This window comes from Cygnus atratus, chromosome 4 (assembly GCF_013377495.2).
Source record: "Cygnus atratus isolate AKBS03 ecotype Queensland, Australia chromosome 4, CAtr_DNAZoo_HiC_assembly, whole genome shotgun sequence".
Taxonomy (NCBI): domain Eukaryota; kingdom Metazoa; phylum Chordata; class Aves; order Anseriformes; family Anatidae; genus Cygnus; species Cygnus atratus.
Window position 1 is genome coordinate 44,155,763 of NC_066365.1, and position 26,874 is coordinate 44,182,636.

At 40.7% G+C, this 26,874-nt stretch overlaps 1 protein-coding gene across 1 annotated transcript in view; it reads left to right on the plus strand.

Moving 5' to 3' along the window:
- TNIP3 (TNFAIP3 interacting protein 3) overlaps window positions 1-26,874 on the plus strand; it is a 59,572-nt gene that overhangs the window by 1,430 nt on the left and 31,268 nt on the right. Inside the window, exons 2-3 of the mRNA XM_050710366.1 lie at window positions 6,970-7,055; window positions 16,547-16,679. Of these exons, the coding sequence (XP_050566323.1) occupies window positions 6,970-7,055; window positions 16,547-16,679 (219 nt within the window). The remainder of the gene's footprint in view (window positions 1-6,969; window positions 7,056-16,546; window positions 16,680-26,874) is intronic.

A 26,874-nucleotide genomic window follows, 5' to 3' on the forward strand; every position in this document is an offset into this window, starting at 1 on the left:
TGTTCTGAGATTTTGAAGCTTAGGTGGAGAGTGTGAAATTTATATAAATCTGAGCTGAGCTCCTCATCTGAATCAGATTCTTACCTTCTCAGTGTTAAGCTTTTGCTCTTGCAGCTGTACAACTTTCTGTGGTAGGTCTGCCTGTATCTTCAATACTTTTCTCAGAAACTCGTTTCCTTCCCAGCCACGTGGACCCTGTCCTTGGAGCGATCTTTCTATTAACGTGGCAAGTTACCTATTTGTACTCCACAGATCTGTTTCCAAAGTCACTGGACTTAATAGATCCTAAATCTTTTCTCTCTTGGCTTGGATTGCACAAGGAAGTTCCATTGTTTCTCTTTCCCTTCACATCACAGTTGTACTGTTGGGAGACATCCATTGAAAATTATTCAGAAAATCATCTCTGGCACTATCGATGGATATAATATTTATTAATGTTTGCTTTTATCTTGCAGCATTTTTCCTTTCTACTTCTGCATATTATCTCTTGGAATTATTTCTGTCCATACTTTGACAGTGAATAATAACAAAAAAGATTTCTTTCACTGCATAATTTAGAGCTGACATTTAACAAACAGCTAAGTATTTCCTTCCCATCTTGCCCACCCTCAAATAATTTGTCATGCTAATTGAAGCTAGATACAGAACAGGAGTAAAGTGCCATTGGGAAGGCTTCCTGCAGTGCTCTTGCATGAAATATGCCTGGTTTATACGTGTTCTTCTGAAGAACTTCATATTTGGCAGAGTTCCCTGTTTGACAGATCTGTGATTTCTTGGTAAATTACCTTTAAACAAATCAAATACATTTATTGCTGAAGGCTTTATTTTATTTCTTCAGTGCATTTTGTACATCTTTAATAAAATAATTCATATTCTATTAACAATGATTCCCCATCGTAGACTTTGGGCAATAAATACATTCAAAGTATCATTGCCTTTGCCCCCAGGTCTTTGTGCAATGATGGGAGTTGGTCAAACCTAACATTTTCCAGTAAAGAAATGAGGCTCCTAATTTTTCTTACTTTCAGGAGAAATATGTGCAGTATCTGAAAATCGGTGATAGGCTGCATATAAATATCAGAGAGGCTCAAATAACAGAAAGTTAAAATTCGTTTTCAAATAAAGGAAGAAAAATGCTGAGATTTTGATTTTTAGGCAATGTTTTTCGTTGCAGACGTCATCATATATCTGCTAGCAACTTCTCAGTATGTTGTAAATCACTCCAAAACAGAAAAGCTTAACACACTCACACACACACCCCAACTCATAACCTTGTAATAATTAGAGGTTAGCAGTATTTTCTTCTTTCTATGGTTTCCAGTGATGGAAGGGGAGGGAAGAAGGTGACTTTGTAGGAATCCAGGAAAGCACTGAGAACATTCAGGTATATCGTGCATGGCTTTGACAACTTGATGATATTTGACTTCTCTTGGTCACTTCTTATGTGACTGTTGCACATTATAATTGTAGTCATAATATTTTTGGCAAGGAATGTATGTTTTGAAGCCTTTCAAATTGTCTTCTGTGCTGTAGATTCATCTGTGCAGATGTCTATGTGGAATGACTGACGTTGAGCTTTGCTAAAGTGCTCTGGGCATGACCCTGGCTGCTTTCGGTAATATTTGTACCATTGATTTCTACTTGAAGGGGTTTATACTCGCCTGGGAATATTTTTCTCACTTTGAAGATCTTGTGAACTACATTTAAATCTGAAGATGTTTAGAAATTGTTAAATGGACAAATTTCCAAAGAAATAACTTGTCTGTAAAATGTTTTCCTTTCTGGTTTAATGTAAGAAAAAAAGTGATGTATTGATTTTTCTAACCAGGTCATGTACTTAAAAACAGGATTTATACCCACCACTTCAACTAGTTTGTGTGTGTCAATAGAAACGTTTTCAGACACCCTGTTGTGGAGGACCAGCACTTGTAACACCAAAGAGCTGCACGGCAGATACTGCCTATCTGTGCAAAGCCAGCCTGCTACCTCCCGTACGAGACAGCGAATGCAGAGATTGCGCTGTGCGTTTGCCTTTCCTGGACTGCAGCCAAACAGCTTGCAGTGCAGAGCCTCTCCAGAGTCCCATCTACGTCGTGCTGAAAACCAGGCTTTTAGTTCTGGGTAGAAATAGTGCGTTCAGCCTTTAATTGCCTCATTCCTCAGTCTGGTCCACTGCAACAGCCTTCGGTTGTTTTGGGTCTTAATTTATTTCGGTTGTTGCACAGTTTGAGATTACTTCAAGAAATTAAATAGAGTGTTTGTCAAGTTCTGGATATCACAGATTTGTGGCATCTGTGAATTAGGTTTTTGGGGATGTTTGCTCTTCTGACTGTACTGCTACCATAACCAAGGAAAACTGTACTTAATGGGGAGATCAGTTTTAAGTATTCAGTGTTAAATCTCCCTGCATCACACAGTGCAGGTACTGGTTTCATTTTATCTGAATCTAATTGGGCAAGACAGCTAAAGAACCTAACAACTTTCTATTTTTCGCACAACTAAAATGTCAGATTTTAAATATTTGATTAGAAACTGTCTAATATTGAAGTTTCAGCACTATCAGGAAATAACGGTGGGAGGAGAGGACTGGCAGATCTTGCTGTCTTTGTGGGTTTTCTTGTGCTGCATTTACATGACTGAAGCTGCATTTTCAGCAAAGAGCGTGGATGCAAAAGCAGGAAGACATGTAATAGCTGGTTGAAGGCTGGCTGCACTGAACACTAGTGCTATTTACGAGTATTAAACCTGGGACTATCTAGAGAGGAAGACGTCACAGAAATATTATGTTGTATTTTTGACTTTTTCAGAGTTATGGGTCAGGAGAAAAATCCTGAAGGCTCTATTCCTGTATCGATTTAGTTTCAGTATATGTTGCTTAGGATCTTTTTCATCAAATGCTTATTTGTTTCTTCGGTTGCTCTTCCATTTTGATCACATTTACAGTAATAATCCATTTCTTCCCCCCACTCCTCCTACGCAACAGCCACACACAGTGTGTAACCTGCTGGCTTGTTTATCAACAGCATTTATGATTATATATGTTCCACTTTGTTTTGGAGCTATTTTGCAATCTGGGTATTACTTAAATGAGGTAATTTTACTTGGCCTGTCTGTGACGGTTAGTCTTGGATCTTTTGCTTTACAAAAAATGGGTTTCAGTGGAAAGGTAACTTATTCTTGGGTTTGTTCCTTATGCCTAGTTTGCTAGTATTTACTTCATTTTTTTCTGGCATACTAGCTGTTTTCTGCTCCCTCCATTGTGACAGTATGTCAGTTTGTGGTGGTGTTTAGTTAAATTGAATCATTGGATAGGGTGTGTGTGTGGGGAAACCTGACAAAATCTTCTTTCCCTTTTTTGCCTTGTTTAGGCTGGCTCAGTTCTGAGATTCATCTTATACTGCATCCCCACAAAATATTGCTTTGGCACAACAGAGGAACAAGTGAATTACAAAACGCGTTTGGGGAAAACTGAGTGAAGGTTGAGGAAGATAGGATGCTCTTAAGCTAGCACTGGATTTGGAGAAAGAAAAAGAATGTGGCAGGAGGCAAAGTGAGAGCAGTGCAGGTTTAAAATTCACAGTACAGATGTTTTTGAAATGGGCTTTGGATAACATTTTGAAGCTTCAGTTTGAGTGCCTACGTGGCTTTTTTTTTTATTTTAATATAATTAGTATTTTATAAGAATTAATGTTCTTGTTGCTCTGTGGGGAGGTTTTTTTTTCTTTCCAAGTATGTTTTCTGCATGTGGAAAACTTCCTTGTTTTTAATACAAATTAGTACTCCAACCAAAAAGAGTTTTTTTTGTCCTGTTCACATATATTTAGGAAGCACTTAAGGCTTGGATTATCACTGGAGCACTGATAAGTCTGGTAGGAGAGCACCAAAGAATTTTGTATGCTTTTTACTATACATCTTCAATTGTTGCTAAAACACATAAATCTGTGAGCAAAACAAATCCTGTTTAACTTCAGAGCATTCCTGTTCTTAAAAGCCTTGACAGAAAGCAGAAAATTTATGTAATTCCGAGCAATCCTTTACATGACCATTATAACCCCCCCTATTTTCTACGTAGCCTTAATTCTTTGAAGTAGCTGAATTTTTATCCAGTTTGGCTTCAATTTGTCTGATCTAATAAAAACCCTACAGCATTAAATTGCATACTGTAGTTGTAAAAGCTTCTACTTGTTTTTATAAAAACGTGCATGTTTTGTACAATAACCTGGATGCCTCTTGTTCGGTTTGTAACTGTAGATTTAGATGTAGCACAGTTTGCACTGCCAACACAGGTTGGATTCATTGCTGTGATTTTTTTTTTGTTGTGAAGAATCAAAAATGATTTGAAGAAAAAAAAAAAAAGAAAAAAAGAATTAAAGGCCTTTCAGAACTGACACACTTCAGCACAAAGCCGTAAGAAATGAAAGGCAAGGCCATTACGTGGCATCAACACAGTCTCCAAAACTCGTTTGGAGAATAGCAAAGGCAAATCAAAGCAGGTGGCCGTGCTGCAGTGCTGCTTGGTTGGCCATGCTCTGCTGTGTGCATCGCGCCAGCTCTCACTGCAGTGAGCTCTGCTTTTCCCCACAGCTTGGACTGTTCAGAAGAGGGAGGATGGACTCCTGTGCTATGGCAATGAAGTGACTTCTGGTAGCTGGACCAGCTTGTGAAAACATGCATTAAATCAGGGTGCCTGGCGCTGTGGGGCATGCAGCAAAATCTGCATATGACTAAGAGTCAGGAGATGCGTACCACGGACTTTGCAAAGCCATGCAGGAGGGATCCCCCCACCCCCAGCAGGTGGTGGCAGCAGGACTTCTGGAGAATTGCTGCTCTGTGACAGCTGGGTCTTCAGCTGGGCCAAGCACTGATTTGGGAATTGTCAGCTGTAGCAGCTATTTTGCAGGGCAGGGCCACGGAGAACCCAGAGCAGACAGCACAGAGCCCAGAGCACATCCCCCTGAACCGATCTGTTGCTGCAGAACTAGCAAGTCACACAAGGAATCTTTCCATGTCCTCCACTTTTTTCCTCCCCAAAGCTTTCTTTACTTGTTGTTGCATAAACGTTACCAGCATAGGAATCCTCTTTATTGTCAGTTCTAACCTGCATCACTTTAACACGGCTTATTTTTTCAGCATGGGGGATGTCATATTGTGCGTAACTTGGCATATGGGTCTGAGGATGCTGAAGTGTCTAAGCCCAGTGGGATGCAATAGGGATGAAATAGTGGTCTGAATTCTGGTGGTGGTGGTGGGTTTTTCTGTGTGTTTTTATTTATTTTATTTTTCATTTTTTCCTTTTCAGACCAGATTTGGTTTAGTGTGTTCATGTTATTTTTTGTTTAGATGGAGGTTGGGAGTGTTCATTCTAGGTCAACATTTTTCAAAATTGGTATTTTGCTAGACACCTAAACGCCAAGTGTAGGCATCCTGAAATAAGGCTTAATTCTTATTAGTACCAAATGTCTGCAGCTCCCATTAAAATCAAATGAATACAGCTTTCCATACTTCAACATGTTTTTGTTATGATTAAACAGACACTCATAAAACTCAGACAATCAAGTTGCATATGAAACTGAATTTACATTTTTTCTTAACAGGATCCTTGTAATTAGTGATTACCAGATGCATTTAAAATGTGTGAAATGTCTGCTGGAAAGGAGAATTAAGCAGGGGTAGAATGCCAAACACCTCAGATCTTCTGGCAAACTTTTATTTTACATTTCTGCTCTGCATGTAGATGAAGCAGCATGGTTTCTATAAAATGTTCAGCTGTGGTTTCACATTAAGTTGATGTTACCAATAAAGAGAATGGCTTGTAATTGAAAACTTATTTGGTTATAAATGGCAGGTTCCACTCTTGATCGCTTCCCGCTTTATTCCAGTGGTCACGTTGTTATCCTTCCACCAGGCGTTATGAAATCTCTTAGGTCAAGATGAAGCTCTAATCTCCCAGTTTTCTAACTCCAACAACTATGATAATGCAATTGCTTTGACACTTTGATCTAAAGTGTGTAATAACACTTCTGGACTCCTTTCCTGATGGGGTGTCCCATGTATCCTGAAGAAACTCACCCAGTGCTGTCCCTGGCCTGCAGCACAGGCAGCAGAATGGCTCCTGGGGGTGAGGTGGCAGTGGCTCAGTGCCTGTGCCATTGGCTCAGTCCCTGTACGATCTGTTCTTCAGCTTGTGATGTAGAGGTTATGGTACTTCACAACATACACAGTTTGCTTATTTCACGTTCTCATCTGAAGGAATTATTTATACATGAACTACTTAGTGTTACCCCAATGTGTGTCCTTTTCTCTGGGAAGGATGTTTTTTTTTTTTTTCCCTTCTTCTCTTTGGAAATGCAGTGCTAGACAGTAACTAGCCCTGAAGAGAGGGAAGCTTGTTAGGAGCTTGTATAGTTCTTGAACAATGCGCTTGTGCACAATAACTTACACGAGCTTCCTTTTCTTTTCTCTTCAAGTGATCTGTATCAGGCTCACTACTCATTCTCTTAAATTTGGAGTAATAGTCTTACTGTACACTTCCACGAAGCATATGAATTTTCAGGTCAATCTGAGGACATATGTGAACTCTAGAGTATTTAAAATAGTTGGTTCTTTTAGGATGAATAATAATAATAATAAAAGCCTTTCACAACACTTCCAGTATTTTTGTGGCTACTGACAACTTTGCTCCTTGGGGAGATTCCTGCTACCACAGCTGGAGAGTGATAGTCCTTCTGCCCCTGCAAAACTGTTCCTGCTAGAGTGGTGGATTTACGAGGAGATGATGGTGGGAAGGAGAAAGTAGATTCCTGGCCTACATGTAAGCCATTTATTGTATGTAAAGAATAAAACAGGAATGCAGGCAAGATCTTATGATCTCTTCTTGTTGTGATCATGCAATTAAATTGTTCTTCCTAGATTATTAACCTTTTTGTTTCCCTCTAAGTCTACTTTTTTTCCCCTCTTTGTTTCTAACAGATTCACTCTGAGCAGCTCAAAAGGAAGAATAAAGAGGCAGAGGATCTCCTTGAATTGTGTCTCCATCAGTGTGGTGAGATGGAAAGGTATTAAAATATCTTAACTCTATGTGGAGAAGCCTCTCCCTTTATTTATTTATTTTTAAATTAATTTACATTATGCTTTGGAACTATACAATCAAGTATTTTCTGCATTTGTCAGTCAATTTCTCTTTCAGAGACCCAGACTAATACATTTTTTCCCCTACTTTAATCTGTCCTGTGGAGGTCTGTATCAGTTCTGGTAAAACAAGTGAAACATAGGCATTTTTTTGTACTGAGAAGAGCAGGATCACAGAATAGTGTAGGTTGGAAGGGACATGGAGGTCGCCTGGACCAGCAGGGCTGAGGTCAGGTTGCTCAGCCTGCTTAGGCAAGTTTTTAATATTTCTGAGTATGGAGATTTCACAGCCTCCTTGGGCTGGTTGCTTCTTTGTGGAGTAATACTAGTTCTACTGATAATGGCAGGAAAAGAGGTTGTACTGTAGGAAGGAGAGATACTTTATACAGATAGAGAGGTCACAATATTGCTAACAGCTTTCAATGAGTCTGTGACTGTGACGACCCGTTTCTAAGACTGTCAGTGAGTCATGAGGAGATTTAAGACAACAAATGATGCTGAATGTTTCGATGAACAGCTGTATTCAGTAAGACAAACTCTGACCAAATAATAAATAAATACATAAAAAGTCCAGGTAGCTGAGAATGGTTGAAAGATAGCTTTAGAATTAAGCATAATGTGTGTATGTGAGAGAGGAAAAAAAAAATTAAGGAAAGTGTAGATTGTTTTGTGAAGTTTACAGAATAGTACTCTACCCTTCTTTCTTCCTGAAAGAAGCATTTTTTGTTCCAGTTAGTTTATTGAGAAATAACTGGATATTGAAATCCCTTGGGACTTCCCATTTACTCAAGACATTGTGGTGCTAGTGTAGTTTGACTCTAGCATGTCTCTGCGAGGGGAGGGAGGTGTCAAGACTCCCTCCTGGTGCTGGCATCCCTGGTGAGACCAGGTGCCAGTTGCTGGCAGTTCAAGCCCTGGATCTGCGACGCAGACAGCTGTGCAGCAAGCTTCCTCTGTTTCATTTTGGCTGCCTAACAGCTACCACAGGCAAGAAGTTGGCTTGACTTAACAGGGCTGGTTGTCCTCCATCAGCTACTGTAAGTTAAATTTCCTGGCTGAATTTCCTAATGGTGTTCTCCTGTTTGTTCTGCTTGCGCTCTTAGTAGGTAACTGACAATAGCGAAGGTCCGCAGGGGTGAAACTGACCCAAATGAATCACGAACTTGTTTTCCTCCAAGGGTGCAGCCCAGCTGTGAACCCAGATCTGTGAGGCTTGGTGACGCATCCACATCCTGCCCAAGGGTGAGCTCAGAGGCAAAAGGGGCAGTGCATAGGTCTTGTTTGGTTTGTGGTGATGCCTGATTCAGGAAGAGAAAGATCAGTGGTGTAAAGCACCAGTAAAAAACCTCAAACATACAACTGCATCAGGATTGCAGCTTTCCACAGAAATGAGTGCATGCAGGGTCTGAATAGGCACCAGGTGCTCACGCTGGAGTGCGCAGCCAGTTTAGAAAGAGCTGTGGGAGGATGACTGTTTCAAAAAGGTGCCTGCTGGGGCTAGGAGAGTGTCCTAAAAGGAGTTCAAGCTTTTCTGGCTATTGGTCTTCATAAGAAAACTGCAGGCACTTGAAAACATTCTTTATTTTTGCTCTGCTTTAGATTTGTCTTCCTTCTTGTTGTCAGCTCTTAGTTTTTGGTTCTTTCAGTGCTTTCCTGCCATCTCCCACCATCTTTCTGCATGCGTGCATGTCAGTGGAGGAATTCATCTGCTCCAGGAAGCACGTGCTAGTCGGTGGCTCTGCTTGGCTGAGCTTTCCATTTTGTTGATTTTCATGGCAAAACCCCTGGGTGATGAGTCTGGGTGCTCCAGTTACAGATGACTGTCTCTTTGGAGAAGCAGTAACTCACTCACAGCTCGTTTAAAGCCCAGCAAAATTAGTGAAAATCATTTCATTGACTTTCCAGGGGTTTGAACTCATCCCAGATTCTGTCCATCAGGAAGAAATTTCGTTATGGTTTTGGTAGTGTAATTAAGCAGAAGATCCAAGTGAAAGGGGAATGATGTTCTTTTCTTGATGTGCAGGCTATGGTGTACAGAAGTGAGGAGGCAGTCCCAAAGAGCAGGAACCTTCACACACAGAGGGGCACAGAGCTGTGTGATAACTGACATCTAATGGCATTTAATGTGAACCAGCTAGTTGACATCTTTTTGCACGTCCCATATTTGTTGAGGGGAATAGCCAAAGGCTGGAAAAGCACTAAGTACCTGGATATCAGTAGCCTTACTTCTTCCTTCAGTGAGACAGAACAAACTAGAGATGCAGCTTCAATTAATCACTGCACCCTTTTTTGGCTTCTTTTCTGAGAAACCAGATGTGTTTCCACTGCACCTCTTTTGTTGTTGTGATTTGTGTAATTCTTAAAATTAAGCAAAACTATTAAAGAATAATTGTTTCTGTTCACAATAACAGCACAGCTTCTCCAGATGTGGCATTTGACAGCCAAACAGCTGCTGGCTATTAAATGTTCCTTAAAAGCTCCATTCCTTTGTCGTAAAGGGAACAGAAGTGTAGGGACGTTTATGGGGTGACAGGCAGATGTTTTGGCTGCATCAGATTTGAGCGAAAGTTTAAGCATTTCTCTGCTGTAGTCTCAGTACGTACATGTTTTAACCCCCTATCATACACCTTGCCTTATGGAGCTCTCTTCTTGGGACTGGGGCAAGATTATCTCTAATCTCAAACTTAATTCCTGAGTAACAGTGCCAGCACTTTTTTTCCACGGCATCTGGGACCTCTCATTCTAGAGACAGTGCAGTTCTGCTAGGTGGGTCTCAGCTGCTGCTGGTGGCTGGGTTTCCAGCTATGCTTTTGAAATACTGGGTGATTTTTGGGGGGTAAAATTTGAGTTAAAAAAAGGAAGTTGGAAATAGTTTGAAAAAAACTATTGCTAGAAGCTATTTTTGTTGGTTTTTTCCCTCTTTATTTTTAAATTATATCCTCGCAGTTGACAAAGGCAGGTGTTCTTTTTGTGTTTGCACTGGCGCAGTATGCTTTGTGACTAATAAACCACCTCTTACCATGGGGGGTGTGAGGCAGAACGCAGAATTAATGCAGTTCAGTTTTAAGAGATCTGGCTCAAATTCCACTCAGAGTTTAGGCTCGGGAGATCGGCTCGCGGGGTGTTGAGTAGTGGAAAGGCACCACCGATTCTTAGGGAGCTGCACGATTGTAAGTGTTGTTTGTCAGCTCAGGAACTGGTGGTTTGTTAACGGCTTACAAAAGCTGCAAGAGTTCAAGAGGCTGAAAAAAAAATCTGTAACAAAAGACTTGTTGTTTTCATGGCAAAACTTTGTTCATCCCATTGCTTGTTAGACCAGAAATTCTTTGTCAGTTAGTCTTAGGTGGGTAAGATTTTAATATAAAAATCCTAAGGTATTTAGAGGGAAAAAAACTAAGAATTATACAAAACCAAATTAAGAGAGCAAAAACCCTTTAAAATCATATGCAACATAACAGAATAACCTAGTTCTGCAGTAAACAGTCTTTAAAAATTATATGCCTGATTTCTATTCCCATTTCAAATATATTCCTAGCATGGGTTAGATTACAAATTCTGTAACTCAGGTCTCTTCTTTCTCAAATTGTAAAGGCCTTTTTCTGAAACGAATTAAGTGCTTTATCATAAATTGGGGAAATATTAGCTGAAATGGCTTTCCTTTGCTGGAGGGAATGATTTTTAAATTTATCTGAACCAGTTTGTCCTCCTTAATTCAAAGTCAGAAACTGACTTCTTTCTATGGATCTGCTCTTTAGGCTTAGCGAAGCAAGAATCTGAGGTCCAAAATGCCCACCCAAGGGGATGAAGCATGTGTTTAACCCCTAGACTCTGGAATTCATTTCCCGTCAAAATATGACTCCGTGGTGTTGGCATCTGGCTGTAAATCCTGGCTTAAAACCTTTTTCCACGATTGTTTATGGTGTATATTTGTGCTTTCACCAATCACAGGTGAATGACTCCAGCAACCAGCCTTGAAATTATTATTTGAAGTAGTTATATGCATTCAGTACTAAATTAGCATTTGGCAGTAAATGCACTGAGACATGCTGTAGGTGTGCCCGCTGTTGCTGGTTCCCAAAGAAATGCAGGGAGAGCCAAGAGCTCACAAATGGTATCGACAGCAGCGCTGGGACTCTGCACAGGGCTCCTACCCAGCTGTTGGATAGGCAGCTATTTCTTGGCCATGAATCTATGCTGCGGCAAGCCCAAAGTGTGTGGCTGATCAAAAGACCGTGGAGCAGGCCTTCAGGAGCTGGAAATGGCTGCTGCTCTGTAATGGAAATGTGTGTTAATGTGGAGTTGTTCTGCCTTGTGCTTCTTCTCTTGACCTGGAGAAGCCTAACTGCAAAGTGCCCTTGGCTCTGCTGGGAGCTGTTGGTTTCCACATCTCACATTTCTTCTCTGGTTCCATAACGTGCTCTGGCTTTAGTGATAGTTTTGGGCCAAAGATAGGTTTTTGCTTTGGCTGTTAAACGCATAATTTAATAAAACTCGCTGTGCACGTATAACCACGGCTTCATAGCATAACCCTTTGAGGACAGAATAGCATGTTTATTTTTTTAACTGCGTGACATTGATCTACATGGGAATTTTAGTTCCAGTCATGTACAAAGCATATGCTGGTCACACTTTTATTCTGGCTCCCAGCTGAGACACTGAGTTGCTATAAAAAGTATGCAACCATTTATAAATAATTAACCACAAAAAGCTGTTAAAGCCTAGGAATTAAAATAGCATAAAGATGTATCATAGAGCAAAAGCCTAGGAATTAAAATAGCACAGAGATGTATCAGAGCAAAAAGAGTAAAGGCAGTTTTAAAGACAGCAAGGTGAATACAAAAGGGAAATGAAAATATCTTTAATCTGATGCACAGCTAATCTCAACGAGTGAAATTCTGAATGGGTATGGCAATTTTCAAAAGGAAGAGAACAGGCCTAAGGATTTTCTTATTCTTGGAGGACACAGCTAGAATGATGTTGACTACTACTTTTCATATATTATATGGAAATTATGAGCACGGATGTGCTCTCTCCTTTTCCTGCAAGCTGCTAAAATTTACATTGAGCAACCAGCTGCCTTTGTTACATCTGTAGGTGCTGCTTCCACGTCAAATGTTTTAATTATCCCAGCAGAGGAAACTGAGGAAGTCAGTCAAAATTTGCAAAGAGTTAATATTCTAAATTTTTAATTGGCTTCTGCTTTAATTGTAGTACAATGTGTAAATAGGATATTGTGTATTTTTTATTTCTTCCTATTTTTATACTTAAGTAAAGTTTTTACACATAGAAGGGATATACTTTGCCCCATATCAGTGCATGAAATTTTTAATATTCTCTAATGATTGATTTTACAAAGCATGCATCTCTAAAATTTGACTGGGTTTCATTTTAATGACTTTTCCAAAAGGTTATTTTTTTCTTTCCTTAAAAAAGCATAATTAGTGAAAATCAAAATACCCAATTTTAGAAAATGTTGGCAATGATGTAACATAATAAGGATGGTAATGGTGCAGAAACATGTCTGTGAACTTCACAAAACCAAAAGTAGTTCTGGAAGAGTTGCTTTCTGTGGAAGTTAAATGCTGTGTGCCCTCTAGAGCTCACCAAGAGAAGCTCAGGTAATCATCAAGAATTGTCTTCTGTGGTAGCTCCTAATCACTGTTATCACAAAGAGGTATTCAAGTACTCAGATCATCTGTGTGCTCTGAACGTATGGTCTGTAAAATGGAACTGTACTACAGATATGATTAACATTTTACATACCTCACAATAAATGTACCCTTCTAAATATCAAAGTGGCTAATATTCTTTTAAAATATGATCAAAACACCTCAGTCTAAAAGCTGAGGGGTCAAAACCAAAGCCCTGAGGAACCTAGCCAACAAAATAATTTTCCAATGTTCATGACAACGTTGAAGCACGTGGATATTACAGAGCAGCAATCCATTTGTAGGGGTTGGAGTCTTTTGTGGTTCCCTTTCTTTTTTTTTTTTACTGGCACTACTGGTTCTTGCTCCTTCTCTTGCCCAGATGCTGCTAAGCATGGGAAGAACACAGAGACAGAAAGGGAAGAGCCCGAGGTGAATACCAGGTACAGCCTGAAGTAAGACCAACTGCAGGGAGCAGAGCAATGAGCACTTCCTGGCTGCAAAGAAATATTTAAAGCCATCCCACCAACTTTACGGGGGATTTCCCAGCTTGATTCATGCTCTGATCTCAGGAGGCTGTGGTCAGACATCTCCTCTCGATGTGGCTGAACCAGCAGCAGAGATGAGTGCAGCCTGCCTTGGTGCTCAGTCCTGCACTCCTGCCAGAGATTGCTGCTCGTTTTTTACTTTCTTCAGAGCTGCACCTAGGAACTGCTCCTTTCTCTTGAGCAGTTGTTTTATTCTAACTGCTTTATTTCACTTTAAAGGATTTAAGCTGACTACTTTGACCCAGCCAGGTGTGTGGGTTGTGCCAGCAGTTAAGGATGGTGATTTGCAGTGGTGAGGTAGTGAAAGGTGGAAAGTGGATGGTGTTGTACATTTAAGCTCTTTGGAGCAGGACATGTGACTGCAACCTTGGGCAATGTGCAAAAAATATTCTTTATGAGAAGCCACTCGTAGGTGAGAGTTTTTTCTCTCAGCTAAGTAAGTTGGCTCCTCTGTTGATCTCACAAAGGAGGTGTGTGGAGCAAGAGAAGAGAAGAGCAGCTATCTCTCACCGATGGTTGGCTGTCCAAGCAGATAAAAAACTCAAGTTCTGACAGCTCACTCTGAAAATATCAGCCTGTGGTTTTAACAGCTATGTCCTAAATCCCTCAATGCTGCACAGTAACCTTGTTTTACTTAACCTCAACCCTACTCTTGCCACATTTTTAGGGCTTCTAAGGGGGCAGTTGCAGCAATTTCTCCCTTACTATGCAAATATAATTTAATACACTTTTCCTAAAACTGCACCGCAGGTGCCTGCTTCTGTGCTGAAACTTTCCAAGCCTTTGAAGCCCCCAGTTCTCTGTGTAGAGTATATCCAAATCTGTTGGGCAAAGCAGGTCTCACACTAGGTCAGCCACAGGAGTCCGAATGAGCTGAAGCTGCTGTTTTTCAGGGAAGTAGGCCTGAGAGAAAAGGGTGACTGTTACTGATGTTGCTGAGTTGGCATTATGCAGCTCCTTAAAAGTGAAGCCTCAAAGCCAAGCTGTTGGTCTTGCCAATGCCTGAGAACTTACTGTCCAAGAAGGTCAGCACACATTTGGTTAAAAAAGACCAGTGCAAGTGGAACTATCCAGGATTTTGCAGTTTTTCAGCAAGACAGAAGGTGGCTGGATTTCTTTCTCAAGCTTCATTGTTTTCCTTCCGTAGTTTTCTTCTTGTTTCATGAGTATTTGTGTTGACAAGACTTGTGGCTCCTTGGTCCTGCGAGTGCCTGAAGCCCTGCGTATCCCCTCAAACCAGAAGTGAAAGGGAAGCTGAGCAGCCTCAGACCTTGCTTGCATGCCCAGCCCCACAAGCTGCCACGCAGAGCCTGTGCCACCCGGGCTCGTCCGCCGCCCCCACAGCACGGAGGCTTTGAAACCACCGCAGGCTTTCAGAGCAGCTGCAGCCTGCTGCACGCCCATGAGGCTTATGAAAACGTGCACCAAGGAAGTCTTTCTCTTGCTCAGCGTGCCTGTAGCTGGCCGTAATTCCCTTTCAAAGGGGTCTGACAAAATACAGTACTCTTTTTAATTGGGTGCTTTGTTTCTTTGAACTCACTCTGGCAAACGTGTTGGTTTAATACAAACAACAACAAAAAGCTTAGGACGAGGAAGCATCTTTCTCTCTAGAAGAAAACTCACGTGATGTGCTCTGGTGAACGAGGGCCTTTCACAGGGCTAAAAGTCCTATTTCCTGTCCTGTAAGTCTAGCCCTCAAAACACACCCAAATATCCTGCCATGAAAACTTTTCTTCCTTCCATGCTGTGGCTCCACATAGACAAGGTAGTTTGAAGAGGCAGGATGCTTGACGGGCACTAAAACTGAGAGCGACTTGCTGCCGGCTCGCCCGGCATAATCCTGTCTCAGTTTCTGTGCTTGATGGTGCAGGCAGGGTTCATGGCAACTCTGCAAATGCAATTCCAGCTTGTCCAGCTCCTGGGCAGCAAATCAAATCCAGCCTTTTGAGTTTTCCTTGTCCTTGTTTCCTGTTGCTGGAATGTTGCTGTAGTTCCTCTGCAGATGACTTTGCATCCATGCTTAATGCAATACATTTCTGTTAAAGGCTCTGTGAGTAAATAGCGAGTGTAATAAAATGTGTCGTTTTATCCTCTCAGCACAAAATTCACTTCACTTATTTAGTCTTATGATTAGGATAGATGAGTTTGTTTATTGGGTAATGTTATTATTAGCCTCTCAGCAGTTTCCTCAGAACCTGCAGTGCGATCCCTGTGGATTGTCTGTCTGAACTGTGATAAATTTAACCAGTAAATTCTAACTGCTTTCAATTTGCTGGTAGTTCAAATGAAGAACTTAGTGTTTTCTGCCTAAATTGAGATATAATATTGCTACATCCTGATTGCTAATACTTCTGAGCCTTGCTGTTGGCTTTCTGGTCATGGACTATATGCATTTAGAGTTGTTTTAAGCTGATTTGGAAATAAAAGTCTAAATTACCAAAAGAGATGAGTGTTTCTTGAAAACTTAGGTTCGGTCTAGGGTTTTGGCGGTTTGGTTTTGATTATGCCCTGAAAGTCACATTCCACCACTACGGTGTGTTGAATGAGTCAGCCCTAATTGCTAGCTACTTCTGCAAATTTGGAGCATGCCATTAAGTGGACTTAAGTCCTGAGTGTCCTTAACAGAGACTGAAAGATAACAGTATTCCCACACAACAAGTATCACCTTAGTATCCAGGACAGACCTATTTTTATAAGGTATGAATGTTTTTAACAGGAACTTTCAGGGGAAAAAAAATGAAAATGCATGTCAGGTGTCTATTATGAAATATTATAGAAAATGAAGCATACAATGAAAAATAAATCATTAACTGAGCATCTAGTTTTGGAGTTTAAAACCAAGCTAACTATTTTGATAGCATTTTTGATATCAATGAATTTTAACATTGTAGAAACTGGGGGTGGTTGGGGATGAGGGTGCATTGAAGTCTTCAGAAAGTCCCTGGAAGGGTTGACTAGGATTTCTACACACAAGGTAGTAAAATTGATAAGGTCTGCTTGCTTAAATATTTTAAATGGATTTCTGCCACCAAGCTCTTACAGATTGCATGTGTGAGACTGCTCGAGTGCTCGCTATGCACCAGGAAGGAAGGTAGCAGGAGCTCAGTGTAGGACTAGCTCTGCCGTGTCTGTTGTCACATTAAGATGACAGCTGACAAATTTACTTTCTCTGTGCTTCAAATTCCTCTGCAAAGCATCACATTGCTATTTCTTTCTAACCAGGTGTGAAAGTAAAGAGCTTGATGCTGAAATAAGAAACCTGATAGAGAAGAGTAGCACTTTCACATCACATGAGGACCCTGAACCTATTGCCCAAGAAAGTCCGAACCATCAGAGAGCTTCATGTTCCCTTAAGGTAAACACAGACTCCTTTTGCAATTGTTTATTTGTGAGGGGAGAACATCCAGGCAACATTCCCTGTGTGACTTGGTTATGCAGGATTTTTTTCTTTTAATTTCTGAAATGATAAACTGAATTTGCAATGTATTTTTCTGATACTAGTACTTTCTGCTATGAAGAAGACACAGTGAGAAGATGCTTTTTATAGTGTTTTAAAAGGTCAACTAAAACCGCTGATTATCCAAAGTACCATCCTGTGTAGCCAGCTGTGCAAAACTGCACACCAAGAGCACTAATGTTTCTTATGGTTGCTCTGTTTGATTGCTCTGATTTAATGGAGGACGTGAAGAGATGTGAGGAAGATAGATCTTTGGGAGGGCCAGAAAGGCATTTAGATAAATAAGACGGAAGCACTGAAGGAGAAAAATGTAAGCTTAAACCTGTGTTTCTGTGGCATTATAAATGGAGAATTGTAAGCCACCTGCCAAGGTGGTCTTTGTTGCTTGCAGTGTAGCAGCACTTAATAAGCATGACAGAAACTTGTTCTAGGTTTCGGTCCTCTACCCTGAAACAGCAAGCTACTTTTTATCATGCAATAGGAGGTGAAAAGGAAATTCCTCTTTTCTGCGATCTGGGAAAGGAAGGAGATAGAGGTGTGGGAAGAGAGAAGTGATGAGGCTGTGAATGGCAGCACCCTGTGAGAAGGGACAACACGCTTACCTGCCTGTGTTACTGCACCAGGAGGAAAAGGAAATCTCTGAAGGCAGTGCTCCTCCGTGTGATACAGGAAATTGATGAGGCGGTAAAGGAGAGATGACTCTCTTCTATGAAATACAGAATTACACATAGCTCTTTTCACATGCAAACCGCCATTTCCAAAATGACTCATGACCTCAGGGCAAGAAACGGAGCTAAGCCACAGGGCTAGGAGCTAAGGAGATGCCACAGGGTCAGGCTAGTGGGTTTAGAGACAGGGAAAGAGAAGCCAGGAGGAGGAATGGGGATTCCCAGCCCCAGCGATGGAATAAGAAGGTGAAGCAGAAGACAGATCTGACAGCAGAATCGGCTAGCATTAAGCTATGAAATCATTGGCCAGAAGAGCAAGCTACAAATGGTCTGTGGAAACACACAGTTCCCATGTTAGCCTCTCTGACAGGAGATGCAGGAACGGATTTGGGGGTGTGAGGGAGAAAAAGAAAGGACGTACTTGTCCCAGCCACTTCTGTAGGGTGTTTCAGTGTTTCCCTCAGAATATCATGGTGGTATTCCATCCGTATTATTTATTTAGTACTTTTTGCATTTAAAGCACTTCCCATTGGAAGATGTGTGTGTGTGTTGCTTACATAGATTAAAGAAGAAAGTTTAAGATATTTCCACCCTAGGAATATGTTGGCTATTTATTATCTGTATTTCTAAGTCAAAGAGGTTTTCACTTGTGTGCTTATTGACTTGGACTTCAAGTTACAGCTTGACAACTGTGATAAGCTCCAGCAACTTCAGTATAAGAAATTAGGCGTACACGTGCCAGATCGTTTTTTTTTTAAATATGTTATTTTCCAAAACACAAATTTATTATCCTTTCAATTATGAACACTCTAAAATAGTATTAAAAAAGGAAAAAGAAGATGTCAGTTTGTGAAATGAGATGGTGATCTAGACTTAAAATGGGTGCTAAACTCTTTATGTAGGAATTGGGAAAAAGATGATAATGAAACGAGAGTGTATCCCTCACTATAGTGTTGGGAATTCTATCAGAAAGTTATTTGGCAGAGCAAGCAAGCCATTTTTATTTTCATTCTGTAATTTATCCTGGAGTAAAGAGTATGAATTGCATGCTGCAGAATGACATTTCCTTCTGAGCTCACAGCAGTTTTGAAAGTGTTATCTGGAAGTGTCTGTAAACAAATTCCTTTGACTTTCTTTCCTTTTTTTTTTTTCCCCCAATATTTTTTTTTCCATAAAAATATTTATTGTGGTTTTAAAGGCAAATATCTCAGAGAGAGAAAACCTGGCTCTGCAGAATGGACAGAATTAATTCTCAGCACTTCCTTCCCTGTATGGTTCCTTCATCTGTAGTAGTTTAATTCTGGCTTATCATGATGCTGTGTTTTCCTGCTCCTGGAGAGGAAAAAGCGTGAGGAGACAATGAAGTCCATGCAGGCTGCAAGAGCCTTTTGGTGTACTGGGGTCCCTGACACCCACATAAGGTCTGTTGCTCTCATATAAGGGACTGAGTGCCTGTGTCCTTGTATGTACTTTCCTTAGGTGAAGAAACTGTTTTCTCTTTAAGCTGAAAAAAGAGGTGAGGCATTAGCATGGTGTCAGTATTTTACACTAATTTAAGCTCTCCTCACTATAACGAAATGTATTTGCTTTTGTTAGAGTTACCGACAAAAAAGAAAAAAAGAAACATGATGAAATCTTTACTGACGAAACCAATTACCAATTTCTAATTCATATCTACTTGCTTATTCCCCTTTTCTTCTACAACATCATTCACTTACTGCTGCAATGTATAGCAGGAGTGTACGTGAACTAGGATTGCAAAGCTTAGTCTGTGAAACTGCCTATCTGACTCAGGAGGGAAAGGGTTCCTTATTCTCCCTTTTAGAGTGGGAAATTCAAGGCCAAAGGGATCAAGCAACCTGCTGTTTTAATATTAGAAATCAAAGAAATGTGTTTCATGACATAAAAACAGCATCTCATTTTCAAATTTAAATATAAAGCTGATTATATTCAACTGAAATAAGTTATACTGAACATTATGCATCAAAATACAGATGTTACTAAAAAGTACTCATGCATAGTGTTTTCAGTATATGTACGACTTAATCAAGATTTTATACACAAGAAGGATGTTTTCTGGGGGAAGTGAGGGATGATAAAAAATATCAGATGGGAAAGGAAGAACAGCAATTAAATTCAGCAGTGTGTCAACATAAAGAAAAATAAGGATTATTGGCAGAGGTTATATATTTTATGTGATCAGTTGGTAGCTCAAGAATACCAGACTTCCAAGTATTTGAACTGTTTTGGGTGCAAAGAGAGAAAGGAAAAAAAAATTAAGGACTATCTGTTCTTGCACCAACTATGTTGTAAAACTCAAAATAGCCTGTTTGCTACTGGTATAAATTGTTATCCAATTATAGTATCGTGAAATTGGATTTTCATCTTCAGGCCTGAGTTTGCAAATGCTTAAGTAGCCATGTCCTTGTGGTTAGTCTCATTAGTGATGATGGAAAACAATGGATAAAGGAAATCCGGAAACAGAAAGCTGTGTGATGTTGTACTTACTCTGAAGCCACATCTTGCTCTAATTTTATCTGGTTCCCACATATTAAGGAACACATTCAAATTTGCACGTGTTTTCCTGTTAGAGTTTGTACCTAACTGAACAAGGCAAAATGTTGAGGCTGACGTGCTTATTCAAGGGAAAATCCCTTTTTAACACATTTGTCTGGGTGAAGCACGTGGACTGGCAAGAGACAGGAAGAGTTCTAGTTTCTTCTTCTGGTTTAGAAGCTGATGTTATTCTTTGACTAAGATTTCTCAATTTTTACCATTTGACCATGTGAACCACAATGGGAAAAGGGTTAGCAATGGATAATATAGGAAGCACTGCTGGTATAATAACAGCTTCTGGAATAAAACATTTATTTTATACGATTTTGCTTAATGCAGAGTAACAGATTTCAGAGCACTTCTGAAAATGTTTCAAAGCCGGAAGGAAAGCTTGACCAAAATGTAAGCAAACAGATTTTCCAAAAGCCACCAAATTTTTACTGAGGTTCATCTCAGAGTAAATCTGACTTCTGCAAATCTGAAACTGAACAGCATAATTTGAAAAATCTTCAGGCAGATACCTGAGAGGGTAGGAAGAAAAAAAAGAGATTTTACAATTTTCTCATCATCAGGGAAAAATTTGCTTTTACTTAGCGCAAGCAACTTAGTGGTTCTTGGTTTCACTGCAGTGTCCGAACAGCCAGTTTTCAGAAGTGACAAGTGGCTTTGGTTATCTTATGTGTGCCTATTTTGTAATACTGTAGCAAAAGCCTTTCCCAGAATAAAGATCCAGCACTCTCTGAAAAATGAGAACTTCTAACTTCTGGTGGTGCTGATGCTTTTGAGAGGATTCAGTGTTGGCCAGAGTTCCAAGGCTCTGATTTCAATCTCATTGCAAGCATCCCCAAAATGACTACAAGCCTTTTACACTCAGAAATGTCAGATCTTCTTAGAATACAAATAATTCTTATTTTTAAACAGGGAGAGGAGGAAGAGGGGGACGGAACTTCAAAGCCACTGCTAGTAGAAATGACATAATTTCATAGAAACCAAGTAGAAATTAATAAAGGACTTCTCGGCAGTTCAGCTCACTCCGCCTTTGTAGGTGGGGTTGTGTGCTGCCGCTTGTGAGAGTCACCAAGGTGAGTTCAAGGGGCAGCAAATCCTGCCTGGTCCCTTTTGCTTCCTGGGAAGACTTTTTTTCTGTGCCGGATATCTGGTGGGCTTACTCCTGCTACTCACAGCAGTCTGCAGGAGCTCCTGGCTCCCAGCTTGCTGCCAGCCATCCCTGGCAGCCATGCTCTGAAGTTTCTGAAGCTTTCTTCCCTGAGTGTGCTCCAACTGCTTGCCATAAAAGTGTTTTCCCCTTCACTGCAGTCTGTAAAATAAGACAGCTGTGAACAGAAGTGGAAGATAAGATGAGCACTGTCTGTCGCAAAGATGATAGCTGCCCGATGATTTTGAAAGAGTAGTTTACTTTTGTCACCATTGTCTGTGGCATGGACAAAAATCATAAATGCCTAGGATAATGAGCTTCATGTGCTCGCATGTGGGTATGGACAGGGAGGAAAAGAAAAAGGGTTGTGAAGGATGGAAGAGAAAATTGAGTGTTGGAGTGTGAGGGGTGGGAAAAAGAAGGGTAAAGGTCCTCCTAAGAACTCGTGCTATTTCAGAGAATGTAAAGGTTTTAAATCATGATTCACTGACATTACAGAAGGTTTCAGGCTTACTCAAGCTCCCTGCAGGTGGAGGTTTGCTCGATATAGTGTTTTCTTAGTATATTTCATAATGTTCTGATCTGTCATCATAATGCAGATAGAGCAGGGTGAGCCAGGGACAAGAATGGCTTGTGTGGACATTAAGAAAGGATTTTTACAGTACACATAGGCAGAAGAGAAACTGTCAGTCATTCTAGGAGGAGCCAGACCTGATCAGCTGTCCAAAGAAAGAAAATGATCATTCTTGTATCAATTCTCAAGCTACAGCACTCCACTTGCTCTTCTGGAAAGCAAAACCTGCTCGTTCTCTCTGTTGTTTTCTTTGTTTTCTTGAACTGTGCTCAAAGGTGAGGAAAAGTTGATTTGTATTCAGTGGTGACTGATGCTACAGCTATGTGTCACAGCCCAGCAGCAGGAGCCGTAACATTTTGTTTTCTTGTTTGGGATAGATAAAAGAAATGTGCAAACGAGGTGACTTTCTGGGGAGAGAGTGGAAGTAGAAGTAAAGGGTGAGAAACAGATGACAAGAGTGCAAGTTACCTATAAACGTGCTCTAAAATGTATGAAGAACCCTGGCTAGATAAAGGTCTGTACAATTGTATCTTAGGGAGATTGTAAAAAGTTACTTGACGCCATCCACTGCTGGTGCTGATTTGGTTTTACATGTATTTGTGGAGAAGTTGGAGGCAGAAATATTGTAAGAGTTTACAAAGTTTATATTTCTCCACTCAGAGACTCTTCCCTGCAGCCTGTTTGCTGGTGATTTTTGAGTGTGGCCAGTAAATGGCATGACAGACTTACTTCAGAGGAAGAGATGAAATAATCTGGGAAATTAAGATTCATGTAAGCATTAGATTGGGATTTATAACATTTGCTGATCTGTTTGTCACTGCTGTAACATCACACTTAGTGAATTTTGATTTTGCATATAGCTGAAGTAGGAATGATTTCACCACAGTAAAATCTGTTTTTTAGTTGCATGGACTTCAAGTGACTAGATTTCCCCCTGTAAACCCTTTACTGCAGTGTTAGAGTGCTTGTTTGCATGCCAGTGCCCAGCACGTATGTGGTCGGGTGTCCTGCCCACCTCTGAAGTCCCATTTGAGTCCACCGCTGCGGGAGCTGCCCAGGTCTCTCCAGGGGAGCATGCTCCCTCATCCACACCGATGGACATCCTCCCACCAGCATCGTTCCCTCTGTGCACAGCAGGCAGCTTCCATCCTCCCTGGGCATCTTCTCTGCTTTTGTGTCAGTGTTAACCAAACAGCAGAGCTCCTAGGAAGCTTTTGGACGATGGTACTAAGACTGTGTTTTCCTCCAAAATTTACTTTCACGGTGTTTTGCGCAGACCTGTCTACACTTTGCAGACACCCTCTTCAGCTGTCTTTTTGCCATCTCTGAGCTTCCTGTGGCTGTGTAGCACTAGGTCAGATTTTACTGCTAAGTCTTTAAATGGTCTGGTTATATTTTACAGGCTGGCAAATTTTAAGAGCGTTCTAAAAGATTGCTTGGATTTGTAAACAGTCTCCTTATGTTTAGTTTTGTGACTGCATGTACGGTCTGGTCTTGAACTAGACTTTTCCAAACGATTTACAATTGCATATTTGATTCAACAACTTCAAACCTGTTATAAATGCATTAAAAATATTCTTTTTTCTACTTCCAAAGTCTGATAGCTGTCAGAAGAGTCCTTCTTTCAAGGACTGGTGTTATACATGTGTCAGATTTCTGCAGTGTTATCATGTAAATAAGTTCTTAATAGTGTAGCAGTAGACTGTTAAACAAATTTAGTGGCTTTCGTTCAGCAAAAGTAAATGAGTGCCATAGAATCATAGAATGGTTTGGGTTGGAAGGAACTTTAAAGATCATCTAATTCCAGCCCTGCTGCCATGGGCAGGGACACCTCCCACCAGAACAAGTTGCTCAAAGCCCCATCCAGCCTGGTCTTGAACACCTCCAGGGATGGGGCATCCACAGCTTCTCTGGGCAGCCTGTGCCAGGGCCTCACCGCCCTCTGAGTGAGGAATTTCCTCCTTAGATCTAATCTAAATACACCATCTTTTAGTTTAAAGCCATTCCCCCTTGTCCTATCACTACAGTCCCTGAGAGAATCCCTTTGCATATTTCTTGTAGGCCCTGTTTAGGTGCTGGAAGGCTGCTATAAGGTATTCCAGGAGCCTTCTCTTCTCCAAGCTGAACAACGCCAGCTTTCTCAACCTGTCTTCACAAGGAGAGGTGCTCCAGCCCTTCAGTCATCCTTGTGACCATCTTCTGGTCTCTCTCTGACAGGTCCATGTCCTTTTTGTGCTGGGGACCCCAAAGCTGAACACAGTACTTCAGGTGGGGTCTCATGAATGCAGAGTAGAGGGTGAGAATCACCTCCCTCTAGAGAGAGACAACATCTTTACTTCAACCTCTCCCAAGTTTCATTGGAAGAAGACCAGCACTTCTGAAGAGCTTGAACTTTTGTTCCCTACTCATTGGCTTTTCTTCTGTTCTTACAGGTTCCAGATACACTCTTCTCTTTCCATGGCATAGTACTGTTCTTATGTGCTAATTGAAACAGAAAAACACTTGCAAGGGAGGGAACAAGATACCTATCTCCCACCAAGCTGCTCACACAACTGAATAGTGCCATTGCTCTTTAGCAGCACGTTCTAGCCCTTGAGCTGGATGGATTTCCTATAAATCTCTTAAAAGGCAGTTGACTTTACGCACTGTCTGAAGGAGCACTAGCATTATTCATATGAACGCTGTTTGCCTAGCTACATACTGAAGAGTAATTGATGTCAGTTCTATTTTGTCATATTGAATAAAATCCCTGTAGTGGAAAGCAATAGCTAAGAGCAAGATGGTACAAGAAAATTTGTCACTGTTTTTAATGTGGATATGCAGGGTGTAACTAGTCAAAAATCCGTACAGATTTCAGCACTCATCAAGATGCTTCTTCAGCTGAAATCCATACCTTTCACAAAATAATATTAAAATATTAACATTTGCCATATTTTCATTAATTGTGGCTGAAGAGGACTTGAAAAGAATGAGAATTAGTTGAGATTTACTGCAGCCTCTGAGGTCACAGCCCTGTACTATATCCCATGATAGCCTCTGAAAGCTTCAAATCCTCCAGTCCAAGAGATAATCCTTTACTCTCAGTAGTTGTTAATAGGGTCATTAAGGTATTAACAATTAAGGACTTAGGGTCCTAGTGCCCACCCAGCTTTCCAGGTTTTGAACTAATCAGTGATAACAACTGTGTGATCTCAGGGACTTATCCTCAACCTCTCTGCAGAGTGATTTGAGCACCAACATCTCTCAGGTGGGAGTCGTGACTCATGAGCAGGGCTGTGTCTTCAGTTTGCTCTTCTGTCCCCACTGTGGGGGACTGCACCTCACATAGCACCCCACAGTGTGGTGTGTCAAAGAACTCAGTAACCAGGGCTGGTTTTACCATACAGGCCAGACCGTAAATGCAGCAGTTCGGACTTTGTTTCTCCCAAAAGCTAGGCTGCTGCTGGAATGGGGATGGGACTGTGCTCACCATAGGAACTGTAGTAAGGGAAGTTGTCCGGGCTTAAGGATCATTGCCCGTGAGAGCAGACATGAAATGCAGATGTTTCCTGGTTGTGTTTTAATGAATCAGTTAGTTGCTCAGTGTTAGTGCTATGCAGACCAAGTCAGACTCTATTTCCATGAGTTTATCATCTACAGGGCTGTGGCAGGCATAGCAGGAGGCAGTGGGATATTGTGAGAAGGTGAAAGGTAGTGTTCGTGTCACTCGTGTCTAGTGCTTCTCCTTCAGCAGCTGACTCTTGACTCTTCATATGCAGTAACTTCAGTCCTGAAAGTAGTTTTCCACTCTCTAGTGTGTGAGAACACCAAATTATGCAGACACCCTGCTGATGGATGCTGCAGAAAAGGATGTGACAGCCACAGGTTGTGGGTGAGACGTCATTTGTTCTGTGATCTGACACTAACATCTGGATGACCTTTAGCACTCGGTTGGTCCGTTTTCTCATATGTATGATAGGGCTGTTACCTACTTTTGCCCATGGCTTCAAAATCCTTAGGGATAAGCTTTGATTTGACATAAACTTTAGATAACTCCATTACAATACTCAGTCTCATTTTTAAAATGCATTGTTTCCTCTTTCTTCCCCACTATAGGGATTGTACAGTTTAAATATCACTACTTTCTGTGACGTAGTGTGATGTATTTATTCGTTAGAAGTTGGCCTTATCGCCTGCCTGTTTTCCAGAAGATGTCTTCCCTGTTTCACTTAATTTTGCCTAGGTGATGGAGAGGTTTGTTTGGCAGCATGACACTTAACTGAATGTGTTTCTCACCATACATTAATCACAGGAGAAATGTAGAGAAATGCAGAATTGCTGCTGCATTATCTGCCATACCTAGATAGGTTTTTTTTCCCTTCTTTAAACCAATGCTGCATCTGGAAGGGATATGTATTCAAAGGCTGGTTTTGGTATAGGTACAGATGAAATCGTTTTATTTTTTGATGGGTAGAATGCCTCCCATGTAGAATCTAAAATGCCTCTACTAAAATAAAATCTGTCTTTAAACTTCTTTCTTTATAACCCACAAGTTTTGCAGCCTCTCCATAAAAGAGAACAATTAAGAAGAACAACAGAGTGGGGAGGATATATTTCATGTGCAATTATTTTAAAACAGTAGGTTTCTTCCAAACTGGGCTTTTTATTTTTGCAAAACAGGATTTGCTTAGTCACACATTGTGAACCAGAAATCTGGAATGTGGCTATTAAATGCCACCATTTCACAGGATTACTTTAGTTTGTCTAAAGATCTCCTGAAGGGTTATGTTATTTTCTGAAGATTTATGTATGTCAAACTTCACAAGCTAGCTTTAATTCTGTTTCTTGAAGAGCAAGTAAACAACTTCTGCCCTCACTGAAAAAAGACCTCAGACCCAGGGATCTTTCCACAATAAGGAAAATTATTTTTCTTTCAAGTTTCCTTCTCAAACCCATCGCTATTCAGAATTTCACGGCTGAAGACAGAAATACTTCATGCTTTTCTTTTTTTCTCTTCACTTTGGATGTGAAAAGTCTGTGGACGCCTTTTAATTGTTAATCTTTCCCGTGAGTTTAACTTGGCAACTTTAGCCTCTTTTTCCAAATGGGGAACGAAGACATGAGTTTGAAGCATTAAGACTTGAGCACCTTAAAGCTAGG